At 35.7% G+C, this 22,771-nt stretch overlaps 2 protein-coding genes across 2 annotated transcripts; both read left to right on the top strand.

The window, feature by feature from the left end:
* The first annotated feature begins 6,538 nt into the window (after positions 1-6,538).
* LOC107823752 (SNF1-related protein kinase regulatory subunit gamma-1) lies at positions 6,539-11,389 on the top strand. Its single transcript, XM_016650459.2, has 6 exons — positions 6,539-6,876; positions 7,671-7,843; positions 8,065-8,262; positions 8,375-8,650; positions 10,282-10,445; positions 10,872-11,389. The coding sequence occupies exons 1-6, from the start codon at positions 6,705-6,707 to the stop codon at positions 11,167-11,169; spliced, it is 1,281 nt and encodes a 426-aa protein (XP_016505945.1). The 5' UTR covers positions 6,539-6,704; the 3' UTR covers positions 11,170-11,389.
* A 739-nt stretch (positions 11,390-12,128) lies between these two features.
* On the top strand, positions 12,129-14,776 carry LOC107823751 (exocyst complex component EXO70B1-like). The gene has a single exon (XM_016650458.2). It carries the CDS (start codon positions 12,492-12,494, stop codon positions 14,487-14,489), a length of 1,998 nt encoding a protein of 665 aa, XP_016505944.1. The 5' UTR covers positions 12,129-12,491; the 3' UTR covers positions 14,490-14,776.
* Positions 14,777-22,771: the final 7,995 nt, after the last annotated feature.

The following is a 22,771-nucleotide window of genomic DNA, read 5'->3' as shown; positions in this document are numbered from 1 at the left end:
ACATCTTCTTGTAGCAGAGCAACATAATGGGCTATTAATGAAAAATCATGAAAGCCGACCTACTGGTTCTTGTCCATTCCCTGAAGTGAATGAGGCAAGCTTCCACCAAGCTAAGCGTGGAAGAGGACGTGGCCCCAGTAGTGGTCATGGCCGTGGTCGGGGAAGAAACACTAATCATGGTAATAATAATGCACCAAAGAACCATCCTCACCACCAGCAGTGAAAAAGGAAGGAACAAAAGCATGAAACGGTGCAAGCAGCAAACGCAGAAAATGCATGCTATAGATGTGAAGGAAAAGGGCATTGGTCACGTACATGTCGTACGCCAAAGCACCTGGTTGAGTTGTATCAAGCCTCCCTGAAAAAGACTGAGAAAAATGCTGAAGCAAATTTTATTTCTTAAGATAATTTAGACTTCATGCATTTGGATGTAGCTAATTACTTCGCACTCCCGAAGGAGAAACAAGTCATGTGAGCGGTGATGAATCTGTAAAGATATAAATATTTTAATTTTTGTTATTTGTAATAGATAGTATGGTTATGTAATAGTTGTACATAAATAAAAGTTATGCTTTGATAATAATGTTTACTGTCATATTTATTTTATTTATGTCATTTTGAAGAATATGGATAATCCTCAAATTATGTTTGGATCAAAGACCAATCATGAAAATATTTGTGTAATTGATAGTGGAACAACTCATGCCATATTCAAAGATCAGAAATACTTTTCTTATTTGTATAAGTAAAAAGCAAATGTTTCTACAATTTCTGGTAATATAAGTTTGATTGAAGGCTCCGAAAGAGCTATTGTATTTCTGTCTAAGGGAACAAAACGTATTATAGACAATGCATTATTCTCCTCCAAGTCCCGAAGAAACTTGTTGAGTTTTATGGATATCCACCGAAATGGGTATCATGTTGAGATGATAGATGAAATGAATATGGAATATCTTTGTATTACAAAGAATGTTTCTGGCCAGAAGTGCATTGTAGAAAAGTTACCAACTCTATCTTCTGGCCTATACTATTCAAAGATTAGTACAGTTGAAGCACACTCTATCGTAAACCGGAAGTTTACTAATTCAAAAACTTTTATGCTTTGGCATGGCCGTTTGGGCCATCCTGGATCAATAATGATGAGACAAATTACTGAAAATTTAAGTGGGCATCCATTAATAAACCTGAAGATTCTTATAAATGATGAATTTTCTTGTGATGCTTGTTATCAAGACAAAATGATCACTAGACCATCACCAATGAAGGTTGGCATTGAGTTCCCTGCCTTTTTTAAGCGTATACATGGGGATATATGTGGGCCTATTTACCCACCAAGTGGGTTGTTCAGATATTTTATGGTCCTAATAGATGCATCTTCAAGATGGTCCCATGTGTGCCTACTATCATCTCGCAACCTGGCGTTTGCAAAGTTATTAGCCCAAATAATTCGATTAAGGGCACAATTCCCAGATTATCCTATAAAGGCTATTTGCCTTGATAATGCTGAAGAATTCTCATCTCAAGCTTTTGATGATTACTGTCTATCAGTTGGGATAAAAGTTGAACATCCTCTAGCTTATGTTCATACTCAAAATGGCCTTGCAGAGTCATTTATTAAACACCTGCAGTTGATAGCAAGACCACTACTTATAAAAATAAAATTATCCACAACTGTTTGGGGCCATGTTATCTTGCACACAGCATCACTTATCCGTCTCAGACCGACACATTATAATAAATATTCTCCGTCACAATTAGTTTTTGGTCATGAACCAAATATTGCCCATCTACGAATTTTTAGATGTGTTGTATATGTGCCAGTATTACCACCACAGCGCAGTAAGATGGGCCCGCAGAGAAGGTTAGGAATATATGTTGGGTTTGAATCACCCTCTATTATTCGCTACCTTGAACCATTGACGGGAGATTTATTTACTGTTCGATTTGCAGATTGTCGATTTGATGAAATAAATTTCCCACAATTAGGGGGATAGAAAAAGAAAATCAAAAGAGAAATTATGTGAAAAGTTTTATCATTATCTCACTTTGATCCACGTACCCCTATATGTAATCAGGAGGTCCAGAAGATCATCCATTTACAGAATATAGCAAATCAAATGCCAGACACATTTACTGATTTGAAAAGGATAAATAAGTCACATATCCCTGCAGAGAATGTGCATATCCGAATTGATGTCCCAGCAGGACCATCTACTAGCATGAGAGCTAGTGAACCTAAAGCACGCCTGAAGCGTGGTAGAACTTTGGATTTTAAGGATCGAAATCCTAGAAAAAGAAAATCGGCAAATGATCAAAATGATATTATGAAGGGATCTCCTGAAGAGACCCAAGATCTGATTAGTTCTGAGATTCCTGAAGAAATCAATGAACCTGAAACTCAAGTGAGTGAGGAACTTTTAATAAGTTCTACTGGTGATGGGATTAATTTAAATAGATCTGAAATAGTGTGGATAATATTTTTGCATATAATGTTGCACTTAACATTATGCAAGATAGTGAGAATCTTGAACCCCGATCTGTCAAAGAATGTCGATAAAGATCTGATTGGACAAAATGGCAAGAGTCAATTGAACTGCAATTGAAGTCACTTGCTAAAAGAGAGGTCTTTGGACCAGTAGTCCAAACACCCGCTGGTATAAAGTCAGTTGGTCATAAATGGGTTTTTGTGCGAAAAAGGAATGATAAAAATGAAGTTGAAAGATACAAGGCTCGCCTTGTTGCACGAGGATTTTCACAACGACCTGGAGTCGATTATGAAGAAACATATTCACCTATTATGGATGCCATAACATTTCGATATCTCATCAGTTTAGCCTTATGTGAAAGGCTTGAAATACATCTAATGGATGTGGTTACAGCTTATCTATACGGGTCACTTAAATTTACATGAAAATCCGTGAAGGATTTAAAATGCCTAAAGCATATTCAAAATCTCGGAAAATGTATTCAATCAGATTACAAAGATCTTTGTACGGTTTAAAGCAATCTGGGCGCATGTTGTATAATCGCCTCAGTGAATATTTGCTGAAAGAGGGTTACATAAATGATGTTATTTTTCCATGTATTTTTATAAAGAAAATGACTTCAGAATTTGTTATACTTGCTATTTATGTTGATGACATAAATATTGTTGGAACTCCAGAAAAGCTCCAAAAGGCAATTGAATATCTTAAGAAAGAATTTGAGATGAAAGATCTTGGAAAGACAAAACTTTGTCTTGGTCTGCAAATTGAACATTTAGCAGACGGGATCTTTATCCATCAATCTGCCTATACAGAAATGGTCTTAAAACGCCTTTACATGGATAAAGCGCACCCATTGAGTACACCGATGGTTGTTCGATCACTTGAAGTGAATAAAGATGTGTTCCGACCTCCATAAGAGGATGAGGAACTCCTTGGTCCCGAAGTACCCTATCTCAGTGCAATTGGTGCACTAATGTATCTTGTTAATGCTACAAGGCCTGACATAACATTTTCTGTTAATTTACTAGCAAGATATAGTTATTCTACTGCACGGAGACATTGGAACGGGATTAAGCATATATTGCAATATTTAAAGGGAACTCTTGATATGAGTTTGCTAACAAAGATAGTGCAGATCTTGTTAGTTATGCAGATGCAGGTTATTTATTTGATCCCCATAAAGTTAGATCTCAAATCGGGTACGTGTTTACATGTAGAGGTACTATCATATCATGGCGCTCCACAAAGCAATCTATTGTAGCTACTTCTTCAAATCATGCTGAAATAATAACTATTCATGAAGCAAGTAGGGAATGTGTATGGTTGAGATCAATAATTCATTTTATTCGAGAAAAATGTGGTTTGGAATGTGAGAAAAGATCCACAATTTTATACAAAGACAATGCTGCATGCATAACCCAATTGAATGGAGGATTTATAAAAGGAGATAGAACGAAGCACATTTCACCAAAATTATTTTACACACATGATCTTCAGAAAAATGGTGACATTGATGTGTAACAAATCCGTTCAAGTGATAATCCGGCAGATTTATTCACTAAATCTTTGTCAACTTCAACTTTTGAGAAAATGGTATACAAGATTGGAATGCGGAGACTCAAATATTTGAAACAAGGTTTTCATTAGGAGGAATAAAATACACGATGTACTCTTTTTTCCTTACTAAGGTTTTTTCCCATAGGATTTTTCTTATAAGGTTTTTAATGAGGCATCTAGAAATGCGTATTACTAAATATGTGTACTCTTTTTCCTTCACTAGGATTTTTCCCACTGAATTTTTCCTAATAAGGTTTTAACAAGGCACAATACCTTTTAATGAACAATCAAGGGGGAGTGTTATGAAAATAATTATATTGTGGATGCTCATTTATTACTCCGTTATAGATAATCTTCCTGAAGAAGATTATCCATTTAGTACTCTGTTGAAATTTATCTACAAGCATCTGATGCAGGCAGGTTGCAAGCAGCTCAAAAAAATAATTTGCAGCAGCTTCTTATTAAACAGGCAGGTTGCAAGCAACTTATGCAGACAGCTTACAAGCAGCTAAAGAAAAGCCTTGCAGTTGCTTCCTGAAAAGCCTCGCAACTGCTTCCTTTCTTCTATAAATAGAAGAATTTTCAGTTCATTATATACCTAAGTTTGAAATTTGAATAATATATCAATCTCTCTATACTTGTCTTCAATTTATTTACTTTACGGTTTTATTTTATAACAAGTAACACTTTATTTTATTTTTCAATTATCAATTATGCATTAACATCCACTTTCTAATTCGCTTATTCTCCTTGCTTCAAACATCAAATAAAACATTCAAAAACCAACCAGCTTAAATATGAACTCAAAAATATTCACGTTTTCTGCCCCTTTATTCGCAATACTAATTCTGTCATAACTTAATTACTAGTACTACTTTCGGGGCGGAGTTAATTGATTACGGATTCGGCCGAATCAGTAACTTTAATCTAAACTTTGTATTCTAAAAAAAATTATTAAAAATATATAAATTATTAATTTAAAACCTAATATAAAAGTTAAAATCTTAAACTTATGAACTTCAAATTTTGAATTCGCCTCTGCTTCTGTCCAAAGTGTGAGTTAATATGCTCAATATATATATATATATATATATATATATATATATATATATATATATATATATATATATATATATATATATATATTAATGAACATCGTTTTTAAAAAAATTAGACAAGTGAGGATGTGAAATTAAAAAAAAATGAGAACTTAGTTTTATAAAATACAGAAAATCAAATGAATTTAACGTTGATTGCATCACAACTGAAATGGGAGAACCCAGAAAACATACTTCCTCCGTCCCAACTTAAGTGTCTCCTTTTTTTTAGTAAGGTCCATTTCTATATTTGGTAACAATTCAACTTTAGATTTTTTTTTTTTACCATTAATGAGATAATTTCTAGCCCACAAATTTCTATGATTTATTTAAGATTACAAGTTTCAAAAGTCTTCCTTTATTTCATAAACTCCATGTCCAGTCAAACACATTCATATAAATTGGGACGGAGAGAGTATAATTTATATAAGGAAAATAAATAATAAGTTAGATTATTAGATATAGTTACGTGACCAACTAATGAATAGAAAAATATAATTAAGTAAAAAAATAAAATAAAATTGACAGAAAACTATTTTAGTTATATTAATTAGAGGAAGAAATCGAGTTATTAAAAAATAATATGACAATAAAGAAATAAATTTATCAATAATAAGAGATAATTATATAAATAATATACTAATATAGAGAGAGAAATAGTAATTTTTGGGCCCTTAAATTTTTGGGGCCTAAAGCAAGTGCGGTCCGGCCGCCCCTGGCTTTCATCGTAATTCGTATGCCTGCATGTTTAACTTATTGCGTGAGGTGGATTTTTTGTATCTTTAAAGAGTAAAAGGACAGTTAAGTTGTATGGAAGTATAAAAAGCCACTTGTCACATGTCTTAATCAGTCATGAAAGTCGGCATTGTCCACGTAATGCAAATGCAGCAGCCCCCTGATTTATTACTACTTGTTTGGATTTGGCTCTTCTGCAAAACCGGATAAGTCTTAGCCTTCTAAATCGATTAAAATAATGGTTTCTCTTTTCTGGATAAGAATAACTACCCGAATAGACCGTCGACCCCAATCATCCCACTTTCACCGCGCAGCTTCATTTACACCCGATCCCTCTTCCTACGTATTTGTTTCGTCACAAAATATAATACTCCATTAATTTAAGGTTTTACAAAATTGTGATTAAAAGATTAATTGAAACTTTTAACCATTGAGTTACTATTACTATTTCTTGTAGCTATATATGAGGATAATTTTAATTTTAATTTTAAATTTTTTGTAGCAACAAATATTTTTACATTTTTAGACAATAAATTTTATTTTAATAATTATGAAAAGGAGAATAATTATGGTCATCAGTTAAGAGTTATATCGGGTCCGTGGACATGCTCCTCAGAATTACCATATCATGATCCACGTGCATTTTCTATTTTTATTGGCACTAAATAGTAATATCGGAAGAGTGACTAGTATTTTATTTAGTGTAATAATTGGATCACTTTCATAGAAAGCAACAAGCATCGAACTCTTGATTTATTCAATCACTTTGGAACAACCAGAGAGAAAGAAAGAGTGAAGTTTGTAGAAAAAAGAAAAAGAGAGAGAAAGCATGGTGATGGAAGAAGGATGTCAAACGCCAAGAAGCCCAGAAGCAAAGGTAGGTATGCAAGTGGAGGATCTATGGGATGTACAAGAACCACAGCTTAGTCCTACTGAGAAGCTCAACGCTTGTTTCGAGAACATTCCTGTTTCTGATTTTCCTCCTGCTCCGTCTAATCAAGGTAAATCTACTACTTGTCCTTGTTTATCATAGGTTTCTTGTTGTTAAAGCAATATGATCGTCGTCTTGGTATCCGCTAATTACTTGTTTTAGATATTAAGAATTTTGATTGTAGCTTGTGGGTGAGATTGATGACCCACAAAGATGTAATTAATCTTTATGTAATAGTAGTTGTTTTATACTCTGCATAAGAAGTGTATCAAAGGCTTGTTTTGTGCGAGCTGGGGTGAATTTAACATTTTAGTCATTCTTAGCTGAAGGAATTTATAGGATTTGTGTCTAATTTTGCTCAATCGACTATAGTTCAAATAAGATCATGCGTACATACTTTATCAAGTGAATCGTAATCACTCTACCCTGAGATCTTATCAGAGTTGAGAAACATGATTCGTTTTGTTCCTTTTTTCTCTTTCTCTCTCTCTGAATTCGATTGATGTTTTCCCTCTCTCCCCTTTTTTATGTTTGCCTAGCAAGAAAATACAAAGTAAGGTACAAAATCTGCGTCATTCAAGTTGGGAGGAGGTTTCGTAGATTTTTTTGGTTGGTTAAGCGTTGGTTATTTTCAGTAGAAAATTATTGAGAAACTGAATCTTAAAAATGAGAGTACTCTTCAGCATACCGAAATCACTTCATTCTTTGCTTGTTGAGTTAAGCGACCTAAGTTGGGATCCTTAAATGTCTACCAGTGAAAAGTTGATCTGTTAGCGGTTCTTTTTGTATAGTGTTTTATGGTTTATTTCTCTTATGGTACTAATAATATCTGGTTGTTGCAATGATTGTTATTCTTATCTGCAGTAATTGAGATAAGATCAGATGCAACTTTGGCCGAAGCTGTTAAGTTACTATCGCGGCACAAAATACTAAGTGCACCTGTTGTGGATGTTGATGCCCCTGAAGATGCTAGTTGGATTGATAGATATATTGGCATCGTGGAATTTGCCGGCATTGTGGTATGGATCCTGCATCAGGTATGCACCCATACATAAATCATAATTAAACATGTATCTTCCCATTCACAACTATGGAATTGATGAACATATGTTGCCTTTAAAAGCTGGGAAAAGGTTAAAAGCAAGTTTTCAAATGGATCAACATCTAATAAATTGTTACAAAGACAGTGGAATTCTTGTTGCACATTGTCCTCCTTTCCAATGAAGATGCTTAAACCAATTTGTCACATACTTTTCAGTCAGAAAAAATGGAGGGAAATTCTGCTTTTGATTCGGTAATCGATGGACCAGATGATACACTCAGCCCTGCATTGGCAGCAGCTGTTAATGGAGTCTCTTCTCCGAGATTCAGAAGTTTGCATCCTGAATCTCCAACTGCGACTTCTGGAAACTTTTTTGAGACATTAACTTCGTCAGATCTCTATAAGAATACAAAGGTTATTTCTTTATACTGAACTAGTTATTTTTCCTTAAACATTTACCGATTTTCCTTTTAGAAAGCTATTCGGGAAATTGTGCTGACTAACACCGTAACATGTGATTACTTAGGTTCGGGACATTTCGGGTTCATTCCGCTGGGCTCCATTTCTGGCTTTGCAGAAATCAAACTCCTTTCTGACGATGCTTCTCTTGCTATCTAAATACAAAATGAAGAGTATTCCTGTGGTTGATTTAGGGGAATGGAAGATTGATAACATCATAACTCAATCTGCTGTTATACACATGCTAGAAGAATGTGCTGGTCTTCATTGGTTCGAGAGCTGGGGTTCTAAGAAATTATATGAACTTGGCCTCCCTTTAATGAAGCCAAGTAGCATCATTCAGGTATGAGCTTTGGAGTTTTTATGCTTCTGCTATTGAGCATGTGGTTTGTTTGTTGTAAGTAACCAAGTAACCGTTCCATATCTATGGACATATATTATTATGTTGTCCTTCTATTTACTATGGTGTTCATCATATTGCAAATCTTGCTAAAAGATGATACTTCAATTTTAAGATTCCTTGTGTTTATTTCTTCATCATATGCTTCGGTACGCGAAATTGAGTGCTTGAAGTTAGTATGCCAGCCCTTGTGCATATTTGCTGCAAGTCTGCAACTGGTTACCTGATTGACTGATTTTGTATGTTTTCTTTGTGCTTTTGTAAGTGCTCCATTTTGTTCTGTTTTATTTTCTTGTTTCGTGTGCCCCCTACTTTGGCTGCACGGTTGATGATCCACTTACAATCACGTGGTTGGTAGTTGGTTTGTTTTTGTAAATATTTTCTTTTTGTGCATTATGATCAAGCAGGTCAATGCAAGAGTTTAAAGAAAAGATATCTACACTTTACACATATTGGCTGAATAGCATATGACACTTAGAAGCTATCAATTGTTACCTTCAACAAGTTCAGTTTCTGCTGTCACGAAGCAACAAAGGATATAATTGCTTGAGTAGCTTGATCTTCTGCTATATTGTTGCTAGAATAACTTTAAGTGTTACATATAGAAATCACCCTATAATAGAGCACAGTTTTGTTTCCATTACATAGAAAAATAAACCTGAGGTCTCAAAAGCTCAAATTCAAGCAGAACCTGAGCTCATTGCAGATAATTTATTTTCCAGCTTTTGTTCTCTTCCTTCGTATAATAGCTCGTATTGTGCAATTTCCCGTCCGCAAATTTAATCTACCTGTTCATTTTCTGTCAGATTACCTATATGAGCTGGCAGGACTCTGTAAGTGATAAAATTAGAGTGTATGTCTTCAGCCACAGGTCTTCTGTTGATCCCAACACCATACAACTTCGTCTTGGTTACATTTTTTCACATCACCTTTTCTTTTAGGAACTGTCTCAATTTGGGGAATTCGTTGGCATACAAGCTGCTAAGTGCCAAGCATCTCATTTGTTTTTTTCTAGCACTTTTTCAACCTTTGCAGTTGGTCTTCCAAGTCCATTATTCTCTTAAGATTCTACTAATTTTTGTTGTTGATATATCTTTAAATTGCAGTAATCAAGAAACTATGATCACTGATTAAAAAAAAGAAAACCATTTATCTTTAGCTTCTTTAGGTTGATCTAGGTTGGCAAAGCAATGGGACAAACTATTTGTATGAGTAACACATTCCTTAGATGGCCTTGTCATTTTATCAATTAAGTGTTATATCCGTGGACAATTAATCCCGGAGATAGCATTTGGTTTTAGAAAGAGTGAGTAGTAACAGTGCCCAAAAGCTTAAGAATCCTATGAACCAGAGATTTCGATATTAGCTTGGGCGAGTTACTTTAACATGCAATGAACATCCATGTCATTAGCACCCAACCAGCAACTTGAAAGAGATGCTATGTTTTAATGCTTATTATTTTTTCATTCTTTTCAAGTCAAAACGGGTACCAATTCTACAGGCAAGTTTTTCTTTGACACATCTGCGTGGTGCATTTTATAACTTGCTAACTGTATCTTTGTTCTCTTTTCCAGGTGAATGAGGATGAACCAGTGCTGCAGGCATTCAAGCTGATGAGACAGAAGGGAGTTGGAGGAGTCCCTGTGGTCGAAAGTGGTGGAAGGAAAGCTATTGGTAATATAAGCATCAGAGATATTCAGTTCCTTCTCATTGCTCCTGAAATCTACAAGGACTACAGGTTTGCTTTGACCTTCATACATTTACATGTTCCATAACGACTAAAGAGAAAACATATAGCTAGCAGTATAATTTCAAGGTTGTCACATGCAAAAGCAGAAGTACTATATACTTTTCTAGACATGGGACATCATAAATGCTAGCTGTGAATATGTTTTAAATAGCATATTTTCCTCTTAAGCGTCCAAACAGTTTTGAGCCCTCCGTTTTATCTTTGATTGTTCTTTTTATTGAATCTGAACCATTCATTTTGCATTGATTTCTTTGTAATTCACACTAAAGCACATCCTATTATGACATTCATTGGATCACACATCATATGGAGATCAAATAATGCGCTGGCTATCAACTGCCAAGAAATACAAGTGCCAGGAGTGCAAATAATGACAAAATCATCCTCATTCTCTAATTGGTTATCGCTCTGCAGATCTATAACAGCAAAGAACTTCCTGACATCAGTTCAAAGCTATCTGGAGAAGCATGAGAAGCACTCCCCATATTTAAGTAGCATGGTTACTTGCAGAAGAGATAACAGCCTTAAAGAAGTTATCATGAAGCTGGACTCAATGAAGATACACAGGATCTACGTCGTCGATGACAAGGGAAATCTTGAGGGGGTAATCACTCTTAGAGACATAATCTCAAAGCTAGTTCACGAACCTCGTGGTTACTTTGGTGATTTCTTTGATGGTGTTTTGCCATTGCCAGCAAATAGCAGGGTCTAAGTCGTAATAATAACTTTAAGAACTTATGCTGATCTTTTACTTCTCTAGTGAACTGAATAATTCTAATATGTGTGGAGTCTGTTTAAATTTTGGTTTTCTTTCAAGGTGAGTTTCTTGTAATTTTGGGTTGTTTCTTACAAGTGGATTCCTTTCTCTTGTACACAAGACCCTTCTTGGTGCTGTAGAAATTGAAAGAAATGCAAAGGCTTTTTTTCTACTCTATCCTGTCTTTCAATGTTTGGTGTGACTTAAGCTATTATGCAGAAATTTGTATAGCAAAGCACCATATATATATGAGTATCCCCTTTGACTACTCGAGTGAAAGGGTCCGAGCCATAGGAAAATATACAGTTTCTCCCGCAATATATCTAGTTTATTCTGAAGCAGTATTTCTCGAAGTAGCATTCCTATAAGTTGAGTTGAGGATGAAGCCCTTACTAGTTTATCCCGACGAGGGTTTATGAATCACTCAAATGAGCCGCATCTACCTTTCTTAATCCAATTAACCTGAAATTGAGATGCAATTAATAACTTCAATACTCTTCTTGCAACTTTACGACCTTCAATTTGATGGGACAGAGGATCATTTGATGTACTCGCCAAATCTATTTGTATATGTATTTATTCTTTGAATTTGAGGTTTCAAAATGAATTCACCAAAATTCTTTTCATCAACAGCATTGGTGTACGAAACTGATTCGGATCATTAAATAAGTGTGGATTATGAGATAATCAATTAGTTGCCTCATTGGTTGGATAAGTGTGAACCTTATCTAGAGAATAAATTTTCACATGTGCCAACCAAACACTAATCGTGATCCACTTAGCTGACTTGATTAAAAATAATTAAATTATACGAACTAATTAAAATTATATATCCTGACGTAACGTATAACGCAATTATTAGTACTATAGCACAAAAGCTTATAAAAAATTTAAAAAAAAAAAAGAAAGAAAGAAGAAAAGGTCGTATACCGTATTCTCTTTTATCATGATGGAAGTTGGAAGGACGAAGGCAATAGCCCCAACCCAAGTCTAACGAAACAACCCGCACGCCCGCAGCTGCAGAAATGGACGCAACAATCGACGTTTGAATTTTCCTAAATTCCAACTCCCAAAACCCACCAAACAATTCCAGTCCTCTTTCTCCCTTCTTTCCCATTGAGGACCCATTTTCCTTCCCCATTTCTCCCAAACCCTAATTTCAAAACCCCCCAAATTTCTATACAATATATATATCAATTCAATTCAATCCCCACACATATAGAATATACAGCCAGGTTGAAAGAGAAAGGAAGGAAAATATAGAGAGAGAAGGGTTGATGGCGGCGACTATAGAAGGACAAGATAGGGTTCTTGCTGCAGCTCAACAGATCGTCAAGAGTCTCAACACTTCCACAAATGTTGACACTGATGATATGCTTATGATCTTATCTACCTTCGATAATCGCCTCTCTAAGCTCTCCAATTTCATGACTTCTTCATCTTCCTCCACTCCTAACTCCGCCAAAGCTGCCGCTGCCGCTGCCGGAGGCGATGATTCCTTTGTGGATCCTCGATTCGAAGCTGCCGAGCAACTTATCCTTCATTGGAACTCCCCTCCCAACGCCGATCCTGATTCTACCTTGGATTACCTCGCCGCCGTTGACGAGATTATTCAGATGACCGACGATCTGAATCTTCAGCCGGAAAATGATCTCGTCATGGACCGAGCTGAGGCTGCTCTTCAACATGCCATGGCTCATTTAGAAGATGAGTTTCGCCATATTCTCATTGGCAATACGGTTCCCTTCGATGCTGGCCGCCTCCACGAGTCCTCCTTCATTCGCCGTTGTTCCATTTCTTCATCTGCTGTCGAAATCCCTGATTTTGAAACCGGCACTTCCTCCGAGGATCAGGAGGATGTTAGCAGTGGAAGGTACAATCATGTCAAAGGGAAGAGCCTTGGAGGAGATGAATTCTCCCTTGATTTGGTATATCCGGATGCTATTATTGATCTGAGAGAGATTGCTAACCGTATGATTCGATCCGGATATGAAAAGGAATGTTGTCAAGTATACTCTAGTGTTCGTAGAGAGGTGCTTGATGAGTGTCTAGCAATTCTTGGCATTGAGAAACTGAGCATTGAGGAGGTCCATAGGATTGAATGGCAGTCGCTGGACGAGAAAATGAAGAAATGGATTTATGCTGTAAAAGTTCTGGTGAGAATCCTTTTATCTGCTGAAAAGAGCTTGTGTGAACAGATTTTTGTAGGCTCAGAGTTGATTAAAGAAGTGTGCTTTATGGAAACTGCAAAGGGCTGTGTGATGCAGCTCTTGAATTTTGGTGAAGCTGTGGCGATAGGGCGAAGGTCGTCTGAGAAGTTGTTTAGGATTCTGGATATGTATGATGCCCTCGCAGATGTTTTGTCTGACATAGACTTGCTTTTTAACGATGAATCTGGTGAAATGGTGTGTAGTGAGGCAAAAGGGGTGTTAGATGGCCTAGGAGAAGCAGCTATTGGGACGTTTGTGGAGTTTGAGAATGCAGTTCAGCGGGAGGCTTCAAAGAAACCAACACAAGGAGGTGAAATCCACCCATTGACTCGTTATGTTATGAATTATGTGAAATTGTTGGTTGATTATAGTGATACATTGAATGGACTTTTAGAGAAGGTAGAGAGTGAATGTGAACCTGACAGTTCGCGGATTGATAATGGTGATAATTTGGAGTTTGAGAATGTCCCACCACTTGGGAGGCGGTTGATGTTACTGATCAAGTCTTTGGAAGCTAATCTTGAAGGGAAGTCGAGAATGTATGAAGATAGTGGAATGCAATATATATTTTTGATGAATAATGTACATTACATAGTTCAGAAAGTGAAAGATTCGGAGCTTCAAAAACTTTTAGGTGATCAGTGGGTCAGAAAGCGAAGGGGTCAAATTCGACAACATGCTACAGGTTATCTTAGAGCTTCGTGGAGCAAGGTTCTATCTTGTTTGAAGGATGAAGGGCTTGGTGGAAGCTCAAGCAATGCCTCAAAGACAGTCCTCAAGGAGAGGTTTAAGAACTTCAACGTATGTTTTGAAGAAATTTATAGAATCCAAACGGGTTGGAAGGTCCCAGATGCTCAACTGCGCGAAGAACTGAGAATATCTATTTCTGAAAAAGTGCTACCTGCATATCGGTCTTTTTTGGGGAGGTTTGGGGGTCATTTAGAGAGTGGAAGAAATGCGGGGAAGTACATAAAGTATACTTTAGAGGACTTAGAGGGTTACTTGTTGGATCTATTTGAAGGAACACCTCTTGTTTTGCACCATATGAAAAGAAAAGGCACGTAGAGTGCAGGTCTTTGGAGACAGGTATGCCTACTTTCTAAGGACTAGCATGTCTAGAGTATAGGCTGCAGATGTTCTGTTTCTTTGTTGACCTGAAAGTGTTAAAAACAATTTCAATGAGACTGGCTATACTCTTGTTCACCTACTGTAATAACTCTGTGAGATGTATATGTATTATATGTGAGATCTGGTGATACAATGGTCTATGATTGAGCTCTTCAGAGTTCAGACCATAATTTCATCATATGGATACGATACTTGGTAAGCTAATCATTATAGTTTCCTTGTCCTGCTTATGGTTTGCAATTTACTGCTGACTTGTTGTATCCCAAGGACGCAAAGTGACTTTGTATCTGGAGATGTTATTTTGTGTTCTTGTTTAAAAGGAAAATACGGAAAATATTATTCGTCTGGAGCTGCTTTCCTTTTACTCCCAAATGAAACAGTTTCAGTGTTTTGGGTGTGTGTATATCTATAACTCACTTTCTTATTTTTACACACTTTCTTATCTATTATAAGTGGCATTTCGGTATATGGTCCTGTTTGAAGTTGCTGCTTGTGGATAATGCCTATATTATCCAGTATTAGTATGTGACTAGGCATCTCTACCTTCTCAAGGTAGAGTAAGGTATGCGTACACACTACTCTTCTCAAGACTCCACTTGTGGAATTACATTGGGTTTTTTGTTGTTGTTGGGTATGTGAAGCTACGGGGATATCTAAAGGCCTCTCACAGTATTTGCGCATGAATTCGCATTGTGCTTATCTTTTCCTTCTATTTATCTCTTTTCTCTTTCCAAATGAATCATTTGGCTGCCAACTAAGCAGATACTGTAGGAGGATACATAATTCCAAATCTTATTATCTTACCTGCTATGAGTTATGTCTAGTGACATTGATCCTAGTTTTTGCCCCTTCCTTTGTTCTTTGCTTTTGTTTTATTGTGACAAGTCACACAAGGCAAACTTAACTGCAAGCCTACCAAAGTAGGCTTCGATAGATAGCTAATCAGGAATTCCAGTAGTGAGTAAAATATTTTAGGCTTCGCAAATGTCTGCTATGCTGCTGTTTTCTTAAATGATAATTGCAGTGTCCTTCCATCGGGGTACTTGCTACTTCCCACCAACATAGGTATTGGGAACTCTCCTCACCAAAGATTAGACAAATTGGAAGAAATCACCTAACATTTTTTTTCTCTGTTGGGATTTGAATCTTGGTCTCCAAGGTTTCATCCCACTTCATTGACCGTAAGTCACACCCTAGGTTGTGCTAGGTAGGTATGTCGATTTTCCTTAAACATTATAATCTTGTTTGACTAAGGGGTTGCTTTTTAACTTCCCATAGGTTATTGATTTTCTCTTGTTGCTCTGAACTTCTCATATTAACTGAAGCTCCAAGTGCACTTTGACTTCACTATACACTTTCCTAAATATGCATTGTAGTTTGAAATTTCAGAATTTTCTGGTTTCACGTCCAACCAAGAGAGATCTCACAGTAAGGACTTGCAACTATTTGGAGTAATCACTGGTATAGTACTATAGCGCGTCAGCTAATATTTGTGGTTATCACTTTCTTCTACGAGTCAGCTTTATCATAATTATATCTTCGGTGCCCATTGTGATGCTTTATGTTCTTCACCCCATATCAGCAGTGTTTTCCCCCTTTTGATAAGTCAGAAAGAAACTTTATTCCAACTGAAAACGCCAACGAGGCTTTAGAAGTGCACGCAGGAAAAACTCAGGTACCCTTACCATTTAAACATCCAAAGACCTGAGGACATAGCGTGAATTTAAATCATTACATCCAGGGAAAAAGCCAATGCTGACTCGTGGGCGGGGGTTTTTACTGTATCAAAAAGTTTGTGTGGTCCATCTGATTTGCATCGAATTACCTCTGCTTTCTCACGAACCAGATTATTCAAAAACACAAGCTGGAATTGTATACTTGAAGTTCACTGTCTTAATTTTTTTTTTAAAAAAACTTTACGTCAACTGTCTTCTTTCCCTTTCGTCTTCTTGCCAGCTCCAAAGCAGTTCCTTGACTGTCTGTGGTATCACCTATCTTAAGCCATACAAACAGAACAATTCTTCTTCTTCACCTGACAGTGTGAAGTAGATGATTCATCTCTACACTACTTTTTGCTACATGTAACACCTATGCAAATAACCATGCTTGTTTCTGGGGATTAGTATGTTGAATAGACCTCATGAGCGGCAAACCAACAAAAAACTAGCTTCTTCCTTTTTTTGGGTGGGGTGGGGGGGTGGTGTGGTGTGGTTGAGTGGCCTCCATATTTCAGATTATTCTCCCAGGCCACTGTATGGGATGTGTTATGTGGCTAGCAATTTATGGCCAGATTCTACAGAGTACTCTCCATCTTTTTCTTTTTTGGAATGACAGTGGTGTCCAGACCATCTTGCACACACCTCGACTATTACACGGGGTAACTGCTACCTCCAGCCAACACATGTATCGGGTGACTTTGCCCACCAAGGCTTATGCTCCATACTTAAGTTACCTCCATTTCATTGAATCTGGCACCACTATCGAGCCTCTTTTTATAGTGTGTATAGCAATTCTGCCAATGCAGTACGAATTATCTTAACCCATTTTGATCTTTTTTGAAGTTTAGTCATATTGTCAATTTCCCACTCTTTATAATTCCTCATGAAGGATTACACCCAACCATTTTCTAATCAATCACTTTAGCATAAGATGAATTTTCTTCTTTTCATTGTTTCCTTCCCCATGCCACCATCTCTTTTTATTTTTTTTCACTCTAGTCCATCTTATCTTTTTGTTCCTTCCTTCCCACAAAGAAATCATTCTTGAGTTCATTCAATTGTTCTTCCGCTTCTAATGGATTGGGAATTAATGACATTAGATATGGTGGAATGCCATCCAAGACTGAGTTCATACTGTCAATCTACCTTCAAAGGAGAAGTATTGTGTCATTCGACGAGTCAATTTCTTTTGACACTTCCCAATCACACTTCTAGTTTGACATCGAATGATCTCTTGATGAGTAATATCTAGGATTTTGCTTTGGCGTGTTTACTGTTGGGACTTGGTAAAACTTCGAGTTGTCTCAGCTCTAGTTGGTATTAGGTCTTCGTTTTATAGCAATGCTGGTGGCTGTAGGCATTTCTTAGCTTCGACTGCAATAACTGCTTTTTCTTTTTCTCCCTGAATCTTGATAATGAACATTTTATCCACCTAACTGAGCTCAGAATTCAAATTGCATCATCTGACGTCTTACTGGAATGATAGACCATGCAATAGTAGAAGAATTATATCTATGGGATGACCCTAACACAGGATCCACTTATTTTCTAACTTGAGCTTGCATACACTTGAGTGCAATCGCATTCTCAGATAATTTCAACTGTAGAAGTAATTCTTGCTGCAAGTACGTTATATTTTAAGTTTTGAAAATTTTTGGCATGTGTTGCATTATGTGCTTGTTATGAGGGTCTTTTTATGCTTTCTAGATTATGTTCATGGTTTTGTATCTGCATAGAAATACATCAGAGAGATAAAGGAAGGTGTCATTGCAGCTTTAAAATATCCTGAATGGCGCTCTTATTCCTTCAGTGGCAAGCCTAGATTATTTTCTTGTTTCAGGTTCAGGGTATGAGGTGCATTTAGGTCTTTATTCTGAAGATATAGAGATCTTCTGCATTATGCAAGGTGTCTATATTTTTTTTTTTGGGGCCCTTCGTTACTCTTGGAGGCAGGGGCGGAGCTAGAGTACCGGGAGCGGGTTCGGCCGAACCCAGTAGCTTTGATTCAAACCTTGTATTTGTCTTTAAAAATATATTGAATATGTACAAATTATTAATTTAGAACCCAGTAACTTAAAAGGACCATAAGATTGAAATACTAGCTCCGCCTCTGCTTGGAGGGGGCTAGAAATGAGGTTCATCACGAAAGGCACATTGCTAGTTAATGATTGGTAATTGCAGTTATTTTTTGCTTCTTTTTCGGATTATTGAGGAAGGGGATGAGGTGAGTAGATGCTTATTAGTTTGGTTCCAAATGCAATAATCTTCTGGTAATCTTGATTCTGACTCTAGCTAACTTTTTGGCTGAGTTTTCAGTTGTTAGTGACTTGAGTTCAGTGAGTTTTGCTTTTTTTCATTTTTGATACCCTGATGGCAGAATTCTAGTGTGGGTCGATTCAGGTTCAAATTTCAATGGAGACTATGTTATTTCTTCTTGTGGACGGATTTACTGTGGTACTTGTGCTGGTGGGAGGTAGCAAGTAATCGGGTGGAATTAGTCGAGTTGCCTCAAAATGGTTTGGACACTTCTCTTATTTTTTGAAAAAAAAGGATTTGGAAGGCGAGAAATATTAGTTTCAAGAAAAGGTTGAATAGTATGTGTTTAGTAGCACTTGAACCTGGTAAGTGTTGATGATGTTTAACTAAGGAGTGTAAGATGTTAATTTGAGTTGGTTATTATATTAGTTGTAGTAAATAAATATTTAATCAATAGCTTAGACAGAAACCACCAAAGTTTAAAATCTGTAATTCAAAATAGGTTAAAATACTTGAAAAATATATAACTTTTATTAATAGAATAGTGTCGATTATTTTGAAACATCTCAAAATAAAAAGAATTGTATGAAGTAAAAAAGGTAGAGAATTATTAGTCTTTGCTTTTGATGATTAAAAGCTTTGCGCTAAAAGTAAAATTGTCGCATCTTGTAGTATAACTTTTATATGGATATCTTTTAAATAAAGTTCTCACGATTCTCACATTTACATGAATTCTAGGATCTCAATACTCGAAAGAATTCACTGTTATATCCTGGCGAAGTTGCTCTACCTGTCAAATGAAAATCCTTCGTGAAGTTTGGTAGCAGTTGGCTGCTTTGGACCAAAAGCATGAAAACAGAGGGAGAAGTAAATCATAATATTGAATCAAATTTTACAAACTACGAGAGAAAGGTGTAATGTTCAATATGCTTTCGTTTTCCTTTCTCCTCAGGTTGGGTTTTTCCCGGTCCTTAAATAATACATATTAGGCGTTCAAATTTAGGTATTGTTAACACATGTTTTGTCCTACTTATGTCTCAAATCAAATAAGAAGAAAGAATTGGTAATCAAAAGTTATACTGGCAGTGTGCAGAGTACCTTGTGTTAATAATGTAGAATTTCATGCCTATACCATTTTCCAATAAAAAGAGGCAAATGATCCTTTAGTGCATTAGATTTCCGTTCATATTATGTGATGTGATGAGATGAGATGCACCAATCAAATGATCTATCTTTTTTAGAGAAGTATTAACCTAAATAGCTGTCCATCCTATCTGTCAAATTAAAAATAATCGACAAATATATAATATGCGTATAATCATGTATACTCAATGCATTATTTATAGAGAAATTTCACAAACCACTATTGTTTAGTGGTTATTAGCTAGTTGTAGCTATCATTTACTATATTACTTCCTATAGCTATGTTTTCAGTTTTTATAGAGTGTATTCGATGTATTTAAGCTACTGTATTCATGAATACAGTAGCAAAACTCAGTGTGAAACATGGGAGTCCAGCTAAGCAATTATTGTATTCGACTGTATTCGCGAGCTGTATTCGCGAATACAGTAACGTAAATTGCGTAAATCGTGGTCTATTCAGCTGGTTTAAAACGGTAAGTGAATCAATTAACACAATAGACTCCTAATATAACTCAACTAACTCAATTATATCACCTAGAATCTGTATTTCATGACGAATCTGTAGAATATTTTTCCCAGCCAAAAAATACAACAAAACAGAGCAATCTCAAGATTTTCAATTCTTCATTTTTCAGTTGCTATCGTTCATGGAAGTTCTGTTTTCAACCAATAAAATTCGAGATTCATATCACCCAGAATCTGTATTTCATGACGAATCTGTAGAATATTTTTCCCAGCCGAAAAATACAACAAAACAGAGCAATCTCAAGATTTTCAATCCTTCCTTTTTCTATTGCTATCGTTCGTGGAAGTTCTGTTTTCAACCAATAAAATTCGAGATTCATACAATTATATACAGAAATCGGTATAATTCGATTTTACATATAGCAAGTTTAACTGTGCTACTGCGTCATTCTGGCAAGTGGAACAATGAGAGTAACTATGTCGATTATTTGATTGAGAGGATACTGATAAAGGAGTATACGTCGTACAATGATTTGGTTGCTTCAATTTCGAAGCAACTCGACATAGATTTGTGCTCAAAGTCAATTAAAATTGAATACAAAGTAGATGGAAATTGCACGCCAATGGAAATACATAACGACATGGGTTACAGGGTGTATGTAGAGTTGAAAAAAGTGAACAGAGAATTTGGGATGTATCCTTTGTGCATAACAACAATTGACAAAGAAGTTGTAGCTGGAGGTAGTTTAATTCAAGACGACCTTATGCAAATTGACGAAGCAAATCAAAGGTGTAATTTTGATACAGATGATACACTTGCTATTGAGTCTGTCAATTCAGGCGAACCAATTGAGGTGTTCGAACTGGACACGGATTTGATTATTTCAAAAACTAATCAAAGAGAGGTTATGGTTAGATAAGTATATAAGGATAAGGCTACATTGAAACAGGTGATGGAGCATTATGCAATATCTGAAAGGTTTCAATTCCGGGTTGATAGGTCTAATGCTATCAGGTTTGAGTGTTCGTAATTGTTGAACACCATGTTATATTCAAATGTATGGTTATGTATTTTGAATGTGAAATTGTATATTGTTTTCATGGTAGAATTTTTATCTATATTTAGATGTATTTAGATATATTTGAATATATTTACATGACTTTCATTGTTATACTTATGAATAATTATGTATTTCAAATGCATGTATTTATCTGTATTTTATTGACAAATATTTATTACAGTGACTTTCACTGGTTGTTCTTAGATGTATTTATACGTATTTAGATGTATATATATAATTACAATCGTATTCACATGTATATCACATGTATATGTATATATTTTGAATTTTTTGTATATTGTATTCATGGTAGAATTTTTAAATTGTATTTAGATGTATTTAGATATGTTTGGATGTATTTACATGACTTTATACTTATGAATAATTATGTATTTCAAATACATGTATTCATCTGTATTTTACTGATAAATAGATATTACAGTGACTTTCGTTGTTTGTTTTTAGATGTATTTATACGTATATATATATATATATATATATATATATATATATATATATATATATATATATATATAATTACAGGCGTACTCACATGTATATGTGTGTATTTTATAATAATGTTTATATATGTAACAATGTATTCACATGTATATGAGTATATTTTTTAACTATTTATACTGATCGTATGTATTGCGAAAAAATTATTTGCAGCTATACATTATTATGTATGTCAGAGGATTGTGAATGAAGATTTAAGGCTTCTAGCATTAACAAATCACAAATGTTCAAAGTGAGAGAGCTCAATGATAAGCATACATGTCCGTTGAAGGATAAGGTGTATGAGTAACGTCAAGCAAGTAGTAGTCTTATCGGTAGTATGATTAGGCCCAAACTTACTAATCATAAGAGGAAATACACCCCAAAGGATATAATTGATAATGTGAAATCAGATTTTGTTGTAGATGTTAGTTATATGTTGGCGTGGCGGGCTAAAGAAAAGGCAATGAAATTTTTGAGAGGTGAATCAGCTGATTCATACAATAAATTACCAGGGTACTTATATACAATGGATATGACATATCCTGGTTCACACATTAGAATGGTAAAATCGCCACAAAATGAGTTCATGTATGTGTATATATCTTTGTATGTATTTATAAAGGGGTTCGATCATTGTAGACCCATTGTGATTGTGGATAGAAGCCACCTAAAATCGACATACACCGGGACATTCGTCTCGGCCAGTACGTTGGATGGCGCAGGTGAGTATGGGGATTATAATAAAATTTATTAATTTTACTGCCTATTAAAGATTGAAATACGTATTTTTAATATGTATGCAATTGTATTTACAGGTCATATACTGCCACTAGAATATGGTGTTATTGATTCAAAGAAAAATGTTGCTTGGTCGTGGTTATTTGAGTAATTCAAGGAAGCATATGGTGAGAGGGAAAACATGTGCATCGTTTCAGATAGGAATGAGAGCATCATCAAATCCGTATCGAGAGTGTATCCAATGGTAACACATTTTGCTTGTATATGGCATCTATGGAACAACGTATATAAGAAATTCAAAAAAAGTCATTCAAAGTTGAGCGAGATATACTTCTCG

Source organism: Nicotiana tabacum, chromosome 4, assembly GCF_000715075.1.
Source record: "Nicotiana tabacum cultivar K326 chromosome 4, ASM71507v2, whole genome shotgun sequence".
In the NCBI taxonomy this organism is placed as follows: Eukaryota; Viridiplantae; Streptophyta; class Magnoliopsida; order Solanales; family Solanaceae; genus Nicotiana; species Nicotiana tabacum.
Note: the sequence above shows the minus strand (reverse complement) of the source record. Positions and strands in the feature narration are given on the sequence as shown.

Bases quoted from the DNA above. Each gene is read 5' to 3' on its own strand.
- LOC107823752 (XM_016650459.2), top strand. From the start codon at position 6,705: ATGGTGATGGAAGAAGGATGTCAAACGCCAAGAAGCCCAGAAGCAAAG. The intron at 6,877-7,670 runs GTAAATCTACTA...TCTTATCTGCAG, and splicing joins TCCTGCTCCGTCTAATCAAG to TAATTGAGATAAGATCAGAT. The intron at 7,844-8,064 runs GTATGCACCCAT...CATACTTTTCAG, and splicing joins TGGTATGGATCCTGCATCAG to TCAGAAAAAATGGAGGGAAA.
- LOC107823751 (XM_016650458.2), top strand. From the start codon at position 12,492: ATGGCGGCGACTATAGAAGGACAAGATAGGGTTCTTGCTGCAGCTCAA.